This window comes from Schistosoma mansoni, chromosome 2 (assembly GCF_000237925.1).
Source record: "Schistosoma mansoni strain Puerto Rico chromosome 2, complete genome".
NCBI classification, from domain to species: domain Eukaryota; kingdom Metazoa; phylum Platyhelminthes; class Trematoda; order Strigeidida; family Schistosomatidae; genus Schistosoma; species Schistosoma mansoni.
Genome location: NC_031496.1, coordinates 14,005,753 through 14,018,791, shown reverse-complemented (window position 1 = coordinate 14,018,791; position 13,039 = coordinate 14,005,753). Strand labels below are relative to the sequence as shown.

Here is a 13,039-nt window from a genome sequence, read left to right as displayed (position 1 = left end):
TTTCATGTGTATGATTAATGTATTTTAGACTATTTGAATTAGAACTCCATCTTGTAATTGTACACAATTATATTCAACAATTTATAAAATGTTCGTTATTATTTCGAACTAATGAGTGGATTTCTTTTGGTTAAATATTTTTATATATTATTTTTTCAAGCAGTATCCTTATTTTTTTTCTGTCTATACAGGCTGATAATTCTTCACTACCTAAATGCTGTCTAGCATCAGCGTATATAGTCAGCCGTATATGTGCCAAATGTCCTATTCAAATTTTTAAGTCAGAAGAATTAGTCAGTGAGCTTTCACAACTGCTTTGTCGTGGATGGTATTTATCTTCGATTTCTGACAATCAATCAAATGGTGTAACGAATAAAGATGATAATTCATTGGAAAATCCGTTAATGAATATTTCTAAATTATTCGAATCGAAACTTTTGCGAAATCGAATTATATGCCTAAGATCATTTGAATTATTATGCAATCATCATGAATCTTCAATTCGATCATTGTTTATCAAAACATTAACTCCTCAAGTAAGTCAATATTTTTCTCTGAGTTCTTTCGCCTTTTAATAAGCAGTTGAACATTTGTGATGTTTACAGTATACTACTGTTGGCCTAACAGTAGTTAAAAGTAGTTTGCATAATATGACTACTCTGAAAGTTGTCAAAATAATTACTTCCATGTACTTACTTACGCCTGTTACCCCTCGTCGAGGAGCATAGGCCGCTCACCAGCATTCTCCATCCAACTCTGTCCTGAGCCTTCCTTTCCAGTTCTTTCCAGTTGCTATTCATCCTTTTCATATCTGCTTCTATTTCCCGGCGTAATGTGTTCTTTGGCCTTCCTCTTTTTCGTTTCCCTTCCGGATTCCAAGTTAGGGATTACCTTGTAATGCACATTGGTGATTTCCTTAATGTATGTCCCATCCACTTCCAACGTCTTTTCCTAATTTCCTCTTGAGCTGGAAGCTGGTTTGTCCTCTCCCATAAAACGCTGTTGCTGATAGTATCCGGCCAATGGATGTTGAGTATTTTGCGTAGACAACTTTATAAATACTTGTACCTTCCTGATGATGGTCGTTGTAGTTCTCCACGTTTCAGCTCCATACAGTAGGACTGTCTTGACGTTCGTATTGAAGATTCTCACTTTGAAATTAGTTGAGAGTTGTTTTGAGTTCCATATGTTCTTCAATTGTAGAAATGCTGCCCTTGCTTTGCCAATCCTCGCCTTTACATCTGCATCCGATCCTCCTTGTTTATCAACGATGCTTCCCAAGTATGTGAATGTTTCCACCTCTTCCAGAGTTTCGCCATCAAGTGTGATTGGGTTGGTGTTCTCCGTGTTGCATTTGAGAATCTTGCTTTTTCCTTTGTGAATGTGGAGGCCTATCGATGCGGAGGCTGCTGCTACATTTGCTGTCTTCATCTGCATTTGTTCGTGTGTATGAGAGAGGAGGGCTAGGTCATCTGCGAAGTCCAAATCATCTAGTTGATTCTGAGAAGTCCATTGTATTCCGTATTTCCCCTCAGATGTCGAAGTCTTCATAATCCAGTCAATCACCAGAAGGAAGAGGAATGGGGAGAGTAGACAGCCTTGTCTGACTCCGGTCCTTACTGGAAATGCATCTGTCAGCTGTCCTCCATGCACCACTTTGCACTGTAGTCCATCGTATGAGTTTTGGATAATGTTGACAATCTTTTCAGGAACTCCATAGTGTCGAAGAAGTTTCCATAATGTCCTCCTATCCACGCTGTCAAACGCCTTCTCATAGTCAATGAAGTTGACGTATAGTGATGAGTTCCACTCAACTGATTGTTCTACGATGATCCGTAGTGTCGCAATCTGGTCTGTGCACGACCGATCCTTCCGGAATCCAGCCTGTTGATCTCGAAGTCGGGCGTCTACTGCGTCTTTCATCCGATTCAGCAGCACTCTGTTGAAAACTTTTCCTGGTACTGATAACAAACTGATGCCTCTGTAATTCTCACATTTGCTCAGATCTCCTTTCTTTGGTATCTTGATGAGATATCCTTCTTTCCAGTCCGTTGGCACTTGTTCCTCTTCCCAAATCTTCTTGAATAGAAGGTGAAGCATGTTTGCAGTTACTTCAATGTCCAACTTCAGTGCTTCTGCTGGTATATTGTCAGGTCCTGCCGCCTTCCCACTTTTGATTTGTCTGATTGCCATCTTGACTTCTTCGATCGTTGGTGGAGTGATATCTATAGGAAATTACTTCCATGTAATGCCTATTTATTGACTTATTTTAATTTCATATTACAAAATTTCAAGTTGATAAGACTCTAAAAACTCAGTTGCTGTAATTGTTTGATTATTTACCTTAACATATTTCATATTTTCCTATGTTTTGTCTTTGAATTTCGAATATATCTCATAATTCCATCTAAGTACGCCACTACCTAGGTTTAGTGAATGTGGTTATCTTTGCAAGAGACTTGTATTTTGCTCTTAAACTAACATCTTTCACAACAGTGTGAAAGTAATACAGAAAAGCAGAGGAAATAGTAATAAAAATTCCTCTTTTGATGATGATCTCAGGAAATAACATCGTTCTGTTATTGGGAGGCTTTACTGTGTTGGGTCTCACATCAGAATACTAATAGTTTTTTTTGAAAAAAAAACACTAAATTATTTTAGCTAGTAAAGAAAAGTCATAGCTTTTGGAATTTAAAAGTGATATAAATAATCTAGGGAAATTAAGGTATTAAATGTTAGTCAGTCATCATGAATACAGAGCCGGACACAAATATGCGTTGGTCTACGTTTCCATATCAAATAGCAGGACGAAATGAATATAGTAAGATATATTGCAAAAGAAATCAAAATAATGCAGTATCAATGATAATGAAAAAAGACAACAGTGTGAATAGGGTTCCAAAAAACAAAGCATATAAATGTATGGAGGGATACTAGAACTGGAGCTCTAAAGGAAGTCAAAGAAGTAATGCGCTTACGCCACTGAATGTTGAGCTATATCAACAATCGTTTCCAACCACTGATCATCGTCATTCGGCGGACTCCAACCAGGTTGTTTGCATCTACAAACCTGGCTCAGACTAACAATCAACAATTTCATAAAGTGATGCTGTGTGTTGGTTTCGCTACCCCAATCTTTCATCCAACTTGCTTCTACCACCAGCTAACATTCTGTTATGTGTGTTATATATATTCCCCTATCCTTATTATGTATGGACTGTTCCTTGTTGATTGACGTTATTGATGGACTGTTATTGATTGACTGTTCCTTGTGTCGGATTTTGGTGTGGAAATATATTGACGTTGTAGTCAGGCTAATCTCGTGTTCTTGATCTGAGTTGTGTTGATGTCCTGTAGAATAGACACTGGGTGGGAATCTAGTGTAGATATTCGTCTAAGGTAAATTAACGTCCCACATACGTGTAAAAAGTGAAAGAGCTGTTATAACCAGAAACCCCAGCGTTATAATCAAGCATCTTACAATTTATAACACATTCCATGTCAAGGTAGGTATGCGTATCACATTGCCCAACTACCTCGATCAATAAAGATTTTCAACCCAATCAGCCGGATTCTCACCTTTATGTAATACCCTTTGCTTTACTTCATTATTGCACTGTTGGTCGTTTCACGAAACAGGAACAATTCTTCCATTTATTTATTTATTTGAACACATAAATATTGATACAAAGAGGCACCAGATACATATGCTTCACACAAATCTCATTTGATTTGTGTGAGGGCTGTGATACTGCCCAGGTGCCCAAACCGAAACAGGTGGTTTTCTGAGGGGGGGGGCACACTCGGAGCCTTTGACCTCAAGGTCTGGTCCACAAGGCAGTGGAGCATCGTGAGGAGATACAGTCTCAGGGTAGCCGGTGACCAACGATTGATTCATACGCCATCTGTTCTTTCAGGATCCTGGAGCCCATGTGCACCATTGGTTTGGAATGAGGGTTTTCTAACTCCCCTAGGTGAACTTTCCGTGTCCACCAACCCGGTTAAAGCGCCGGGCATTCGCTTTTCGTCCTCTCAATTTTATAAACAACATTCGCTCCACGAGAATGCAGTGAGTAGGACTTCTCTGGCAGAGGCTATATACGCGTGGCCTTTTATCAAAAATCTGCAAGGTAAACATATCCCCTACTCTTAAATGCTGTTTTTTTTAGCCGTAGATCAATGCCATAGGTCATGTGTCAGTTTCAAACTGAATAATTACGTACTTTGTTGATAGATTTAGTGTTTCCAGAAGTCTCTATAGTGCCAAGCCCGCCTTATTTTATGTACATAAATCAACTTTGAAGTTATGCTTCTTTCTATACTTCCTGTCTTCTCTTTTCACCGTTCAGGAGAGGTCTAATAAGTAGTTAGGGACTCATTATCAAGCGTTCAAATATCCTACCCTTTGTCCATATATATGTAGTGAATTATGGTCTCGTGATGAATTCTTTTTTTTTAATGACTCAATAAATATTCTATGTTTCAGGTATTTCATTGGTTATATGATCTAACTAATATTGTTGAAACGTATTCATCTAAACAACAACAAAAGTTAAACACATCATCTGATTTATTCAATATTCAAATTAATTTAAATGAACTAGTTCTATGTTTAAATGGTGCATTTGATTTACTTACTTCATTAATTCGTATCGTAGATAGTTCAAATCGTCAAGCATTATTATTAATTTATTTACCATTATTATGTAATCTACTTACAAATGAATCATCTATTATAATAAACCGGTCAAATTATAAAAATAATTTCATTATTATTACAAATTTATTAGATTTAATTTATTTCATACATATTATTACATTAAAACATATAATCATAATAGCTCCATATTTTCCAAATGAATTTCGTTCAACTTTTCAAATACTTAATGAGTTTAAATTACGTTTAGAAAATGCAATTAAATTTACTACTCCATTAATTAATCATAATAATAATAACCATGACTACAATCACTCAAAATATCAATTAAATAATGGTATCTCATTCATTCATAACAATCAAAAAATAATGAAACAATATCAAACCAATTTACCATCGATTAAATTGAAAACAGATTTCAGTAATTATACTTGAATAATTTGAACTAATCATTACCTACCTTCATTATAATCAATGTCTATAATTTGTATTTATATTTATAATCTCAATTGATGATTATTTTATTTTTGGTTTGTTTTATGTTTTATTTAGTTGATGTTCTTCTAGCTTTGTTGCTTCATCTATCATAGATAGATAATTGTTAAACTCTCCGTAATAATGATTCTTATTATTGATGCTAATTGATATGCATTTTATCCGGTTAAATTATATTGCCTTCTCTTCTATCTTTATAATTTCGCGTATTCCTTCTAGATATTTTTTTGCTTTCTTTTCCCTTCTTTTAACATTTCTTCTGTCATTTTCAGTGGATTTGCCTACAATCATTATTGAATAAGAGAATTGAAAACAACGAATCTATATTAATTGAATTAGGTTGATTGTTTGTTAATGATGATTTGCATCACCTCATTTATTATCTCAGTATGACTTTAATTGATGAGTAATAGTATCACTTATCAAATTTTAGGTAAATGTAATGGAGAAGAAATATATATCTTTCTGATACATTTATTTTATTTTAATGGATTATTTCACATCTGATGATGCCCACAAATATATGTGCTCTTCCCTATGGTATATTACACACAAAAATTGTGTATACTATGTTTGTTTTTTCATTGTCTTTCGCTAAAAGAAAACAAAATACATCACAGTATCTTGTGAACTTTATGTATTTCGAAATTCTTTATGTAAACATTTGACTGGCTGTATGTATAGTAACTTTTCTTATTGTGATAATTATCTAGATTGTTGTTGCTTTTATTGTCGGTGTTGTTATTATTGTTGTTGTTAAAAGAAGTTTGCATCTTGGCTTTTCGTTTACTTATTATTATTTTTTACATTAATGTATACTGATGATATTTATTCGGTGTTGATTCTGTCTTCTTTCACTGAATGTTAAAAACTTACGTGAAAACATTACACGTTATTATTTGTCATAGTGCATTATATAATATGATGTTCATCCTTTTATTTGCTGTGTATTGACAAATCATAACGATGAATTGTTTTATTTTGTCTTGAACAAATATGGATACTTATTTATTCTTATCTATAAAATATTGTTTTAATTTTAACCAGGTTATAGATTTCATGTCAGTCAATGGAAGGTAATTGGTAGTAGGAAGCAATGCATCGAGGACTTGTTCTTGTTGATACTCGTCAGTAAAGTGTATTTGCAGTATTGAGGAAAACGATAGTGGTCCTGAAGTTTGTAACCACGTATGACATCTCCATGATGTTATTATAGAACTTCACCCCGCTAACTCCTAAGAGAATTTGTTAATAAATATTTTTTAGATGATTAATTGTTTATGAAACTAATCATGACGAGCATTCAGAAAGGACCACCTCAGGGTTGATAGTAATGATGAAGAATGAATTCACATCACTTTGCACTTATTCGCTCTAGTTTCCTCGTCTTTTCATTGGTTTATTGACTTCTCTATAACAGCTTGAACACCACTACATACAATTCGATACTATTATCTGCGAAAAAGAACGACTACACATGATATCATATCATTTTTCCGACCGCTGCTTCTACCTTGACGTGATGGTCCGGCCTGCCTATCGTGCTATGCTGTCTGGAACAATCGTTCCTCAAGATCCTACCATGCCAGGTAGATCGGTTGAAGAACGGTAAGACTAAAAACAACAAACTCAAGGTCCGAGAGCGAAGTCGTACCGCTGACTGTACAGAGGTGTGACGGCAGTAACGTGTTTCCCTCACAACTAGCATAACAGCGGAGCTGCATTCTCTGGAACATCATACCGTTAATGTATGTTGTGTCTCCGAAACGCGCATACAAGATTCTAATGTGGTCATTCACTTAACCTCACCTAGCCAAAACAGGAAGCCTACGAGATACACCCTATAGCTGGTTTTTGTGGACTGGCAGGTGAAGGCATTGCACTAAGTACGAGGGCAAAACAAGCACTAATAGAATAGATCCCCGTTAACAGTCGCCTATGTGCTGTTCGGCTAAACGAATTCGTAAGAAAATGAAAGGATAGAGACACACATCGTCGCCTTTTCTTCACTTCTGCCTACGCTCCTGCTGCACGGATGAAGTGAAAGATGAATTTTGCAGAAAGCTCTCTGAAATTCCTCAGAAAGCTTAACGCCCAGAGATTGTACTCGTGGAGGGTGACTTTCATGCCCAAGTAGCTTACACCAAGCAGGAAAACATTTAGATTAGTATTTTGGTATTCCGGCTCAATGAACAGATAATGAGGATCGTCTGCTGCAACTGTGTTCAGACAATGGTATATTTCCGACAAGCACTAACCTTAAGCATAAGGATAGACATCGTCCAACATTCTGACCCCTTGCATCAAACCGACGATGGATTCTAATAGACCATATTGCCATTAGTCATCATTGGAGAGGCTCGGTAGAAGACTAATAAGAGAAACCGGAATTAAGAAGTCAATTGTAAGCGCGGCAATCTCGGAGAAAGATGAAACTCTTATCTGCTCTCAGCCCAGACGTTTAGAACGATGTGCAGAACACTTTAGAGGACAGTTTAGCTGGCCATAAGCTACTCTACAGTAACTCACTACTCCCAGAGTCTGAATGAATCATCGAAGTAGGTCCCCCTATTCTAGCTGAAGTTCAAAAGGCTATGGCTAATCTGAAACGAGGAAGAGCAGCTAGTCAAGATGGATTGACTCCAGAGGTTTTTAAGTATGGTGGTCCAGTTTTAGCGATTAGGTTGACTAATATTTTAACTGAAATCTAGAAACTACATGTAATCCCATTTAACTGTTCACAATCACTGATTGTCCCAACATATAAGAAGGGGTCAAAACCATCCTTTGATAATCATAGAGGGAATAGTTTGACTAACATAGCATCTAAAATACTAGCCTGAATATTTATCCAACATAGACATGATTATCAGCGTCAGACAATGATAGTTTTCCTTGACTTAAAGGCAGCATTTGACTCTGTAGACCGAGAGGTTCTTTGGCAGTGTCTGTCATTGAAAGGTGAACCTCAGTGGTGCATAAACATTTTGAAGGTTTTCTTACTCGAACACTACCAGTCGAGTCAGAGCTTATGGAGAAATGTCATCTAATTTTACACCCTCAAGTAGTGTCCGGCAAGACTGTCCACCATCTCCATTTTTGTCGTTTCATCGAAGACCTACCGCTAGAAAAAACGATCTCGTCGACTGAATTTCCAGGAATTGATCTCTTACTAAGAGGTTCACTTATCAATTTAGCATACGCAGACGATATAGTCCTGTTTGATGAAGACGCTGATAAAATGCAGTCTTTTCGTAGCACTGAGTAACAATGCAAGGGTGTTTGGGATGCGTTTCTCCCCTCTAAATGCAAACTGTTGCATCAACAGCTGAACTGAGGATAGAGTGTGTAGTCATCGAACGTATCGACAACTTCACTTATCTTGGAAGTCTGATCAACCCTAATGGGTTGAGGAAAATTCTGCACGGATTCAAAAAGCTCTTTTGGCTTTTGCCAGCTTACGTCACTTATGGCGAACTGGAAATATCCGTCTATCAATTAAAGTATATACTGTGCAGCAGTTCGCTCTGTTCTACTTTAAGGCTGCGAAACGTGTCCAATAAGGGTAGAGGATACTTGTAAGTTACTAGCATTCGACCACAAATGTCTTAGAAATATTGCTCGTATTTGCTTGGATCACAGGGTAAGCAATAGTGGAGTTAGACGCAAGATATTAAGAATTGATGATAAAACAGTTGATGAGGTTGTTGATCTTCATCGACTAAGATGTTTGGGCCATTAATTCTTATATTCAATCTTTTTCCTATATATTACTACCGTTGAAGTAACTACTTCTATGTATTTTGGTGTTCATCTTGTTGTGCTAATGAGGTATTACAACTTGGACCGATGCATATATGTCCCTGGTCGTGCGTTGTATATAACTGACTGACTGATCATATCATTTCTATGCAAAACATATTCATAACGTTTATTATGCTGACAACAACTGATGGTGTCATACAAATAGAATCCTAAATCATACAAACCATTGTGTCAATTAGAAGGAAACAGGAAAGAAAACATTGATGCATTCAATAATAAATAAATATTATGGTCATCGTTTTTCCATCTAGATTGTTCCATCTGTTCAAGTAAATTAGCAAAAAGCAATAATTTTAATAATAACAGAGATAAATAGGAAGTTGACAGCTGTGAGTAGATAATTTTTCTCAAAAACAGTAGTTTTTGTCACTTGTGCGTGAGTGTAATCAATTATCATTTAATGAGTAAGGAAAATGAATCTTTTTTAGAGGAAAGACTAAATTACAATGGTAGTTAAGGAAATACTAAGAATATAAATATAAACAAAATAACCCGAAAGCAAAAAGATAAAGCTTAGTGTCGGTAATGATGCTATTGTTACTGTGTGTGTATGTTCAGAACAAAGTTCCATGAAGAATGCCTTACTTCTCTACAAGGGGTAACAGGCGCAAGTGTGTGTGTCGATTCATGCGCCCATCAAGATGAAAATATTAGACATAAAAGTGAAAGAATAATAAAACTGACAACACAAACAATGAGTAAAACTGTCTAGAGATTACGATTCGATGGAAGTAAAGTAAAGAAAGAAGTTATACAGAAACGAAAGAGTCGGAATACGATTAAGTAAATTGAAGATGAGGAGAAACTGAATTGAAAAAACGGCTGGTAAAACAAAAACAAACAAACGCGGGAAACATAATCAAAAATATAGCTATCATAACTAATTAAAATAATGATATTATATTTCTATTATTGTTATTATTATTATCACTGACAAAGATTTTATTTCGAAAGTAATAAAAATTAATTTTATCACCTGTGAGCAAATTGTTTGAAAATAGGAGGAAAAGTAAATAAATGAACAAAAATTATCTTTGCATTGATTGCATAACACGTATATCAAAATGAATCAAAATTAAATAATTAAAGCACAAAGCTCTATTGAATGAATGAATGAACACACAATAACGATAACATGAAAATTGAGCTAAGTAGAACATATTTATAGTCAAAGCATTTTACTATCATTTAAACAATAGGACGAATTATTTAAAAAAACGTTGTTGATGATTATCATAGGATTCAATTAGATGCTCTTCAAAACAAATAAACCTTGAAGGTGGATTTACATGATGAGAATTGATTAAAGGGATGTAAGGAGTTTTGTTGAATGGAGATAACCGGGTAGCGGATCGATGTCTTATGCGTCCGGAATTCTACAGAGTAGTAGTAAGCAATAAAAAAAGGAATATTTAATGAACAGTATTACAGTAAAACCTAATTTACGATAGAAACATATATAAACGGAATAGACAACAGATATAATAGTTTTCATTATAAATTGAAGTCGAATGGAAAGAAAAAAAATTGAAAAACCAAATCTCACAGAAAACACTAAACCTTTAGAGTCGAAATTTAATGGCACACACTATTAATTAATACTTAAATTCAATCACTCTTCATGAACTATCCAACAACAGGAAAAGAAATGAATCATTTAGAGTTTTGACCAATTCTGACATGAATATTAGGGAAAGAATTCAAATGGTGATTTCAAAGCGCTGACAGCTTTAAATTTTAGATCAGAGGGGGTTTTGTGGAGAATTTAGTATTTTCACAGTTGAAATCATGAGTCAATAGCTAGACCACCATCGAAAACCTGGAAGCACTGGACGGCCGTTTCGTCGACGACGATGGTGGTCTAGCTTCAATTGACTCATGATTTCAGCTTTAAATTTGACAATTATACCAAGGAGTTTGACTTTTTACAAAAAACAAGCGTTTAGTAGAGAGATATTCTTTTAGCTCAGAATAGCACTTTCAATGTAACAACTTAGATCAAAATATATGTTTCCTGGGTTTCACCTTAGGCCCAGATTATTTCAGTAATCATTTTCAACATATGCGATCAATTTGTTGAATGAAATCACACCACAAACATTTTTACTACAACGACCGTGATACCATTGAACACTAAAGGATTGACAACAAAAATAAAAGAAACATACTTCAACAATTTACAGCAAAATATAGTATCGACAACATTATGATCAAGAAAACACGATAGTGGAATTACAATAATAATACGACAATACTACATCACTGTTACTATTTATTTTAAGTCATTGGTAAATAACCATCATTACTTACTGAGACAATAGGTTTTCGGAGACGAACACTAGATGGGTGGTATTAAGTGGAGGAAGTAGAGGATAGACTTAGAAGGTGGAATAAACATAAAGACTAAAATGAATGAAAAAATTATAACTTGCTGATTATTTATACAGCTTCCTTGATTTGAGTAATGCTATGATAAAACTAAATAGAAAATTACTGATCAAAAAATCGGAAGTGAGTAGGACTGAATGAAGCTATGTAGAAAATTAATATTGAAGACCACCACCCCCGCATCTAAGTGGCACTAACTAACCTAGCTTTTATCACATTTTCCCTTACCGATAGTAAGTTTTTTTTATTTCCATGTACAGTAAGCACTGTATACAGTATCATTGAAATCATCAACCGATAAAAATAAGGCCAACACTAAAAACTAGGAAACACTGAACGGCCGATTCGTCTTAGTATGGGACTCCGCAGCAGTGCTCACCCACGACATCGAGAGCGGGAATCAAACCCAAGACCCTCAGCCCCGTACGCGGACACCTAATTTCCAGACCACTCAACCGGCATTCAATGGTGTTCATAAAGTATATTTAATGGTATTGAACATGATATAGGCAAAAAGACGGACTGTTTAGTATTCTAGTAAACTAAATGCTCACAAAAAGAGATGAACCTATCGCGTTAACTAATCTTACCCAATATTTACTTCACCACCTGTGTTATTATTCACCTTTGGTTTTCGTGTACATACTGACCTAGAAGTAAAAAACGATGTACATTATTCACAATGTGTAGATGTAATTTCAACGTGTATATGTGTGTTTACATAGAGGAAAAAATCGTTGCCATATGTATGTAATAATACTAATACAGATAAAAATCTATTTGCAATGTTTCAATGAGTAGGCGACTGAATTTCTGAAATTTCGTGGATTGTTGTGAATCGTTTTTCCATAGAATAAATAAATATCAGTACAAAAGTTTACGCAGATTTTTGAATGTAATTGAGAACACGAACCGACACAAGCTCAACAACCATTGCAAACCAGGAAGGAGTGGACAGGTGCTTGGTCCTAATATGCGACTTCTCAAGTAGTACCCATTTACGAACCGACAGGACATAAAACCTGAGACTTCTAGGTCTCGTAGCGAACGCTTAACCTTTGGATCACTGAGTCAGTAACCATATCATTCGACTCCATGAGAAAGGTTTAGATGATGAGCTACATCAGTTAATTAGTTAGGCATACACAATGTAAAACCTGGAATCTATGTCCACAGCAGTCCGAGTTGCCATACCATGCTAGCACAGCGAGAATAAATTATTTCAAGACGTAGTAGTATTAGAAGTAGTAGAAAATTTTAAGGAAATTAAAGTTTTAGGGAAACTTCGAGACTGAAGAAAGTCGAAGAGTGAGTGCATTTGTGCAACTTCGAACGATTCTGGGCCACGTTATTCAAAGTATCTACCCATTGGTTATGACAATCGTACCGCTTCCAACCAGCTAGATTTCATAAAATAAACCTAAGACTGCATTAACTGAAAATAAAACAAGACACTTAAATATTGATACTAAAAACAAACCTGTATCGTGGATTGTTACATTGACTTGACCTAGGTTTTCTAAGTTTAGGACCAGCTGAAATTCCCCCGCTATTACCATTCTTCTTTTGATTTACGTACCAACGATATTGATTTTGGATTAAAAGTGCAGCTTGACATAATCGTTTATAATATGCATACTAATGAAATAAAGAAAAAGAATTGAATGTTACAAC

At 35.4% G+C, this 13,039-nt stretch overlaps 2 protein-coding genes across 2 annotated transcripts in view; one reads left to right on the top strand and one right to left on the bottom strand.

The window, feature by feature from the left end:
- The window catches only part of Smp_148410 (hypothetical protein), a gene marked incomplete at both ends in the record, with an annotated part of 69,447 nt that extends 63,951 nt beyond the window's left edge, over positions 1–5,496 (top strand). Inside the window, 2 exons of the mRNA XM_018795777.1 lie at positions 192–536; positions 5,425–5,496. Coding sequence (XP_018650055.1) covers positions 192–536; positions 5,425–5,496 — 417 coding nt within the window. The remainder of the gene's footprint in view (positions 1–191; positions 537–5,424) is intronic.
- A 3,560-nt stretch (positions 5,497–9,056) lies between these two features.
- Positions 9,057–13,039, bottom strand: part of Smp_148400 (putative calmodulin-binding transcription activator (camta)) — a gene marked incomplete at its 5' end in the record, with an annotated part of 53,617 nt that continues 49,634 nt past the window's right edge. The window contains 4 exon segments of the mRNA XM_018795775.1: positions 9,057–10,353; positions 11,003–11,110; positions 11,956–12,015; positions 12,846–13,003. Of these exon segments, the coding sequence (XP_018650054.1) occupies positions 11,020–11,110; positions 11,956–12,015; positions 12,846–13,003 (309 nt within the window). The 3' untranslated portion in view covers positions 9,057–10,353; positions 11,003–11,019.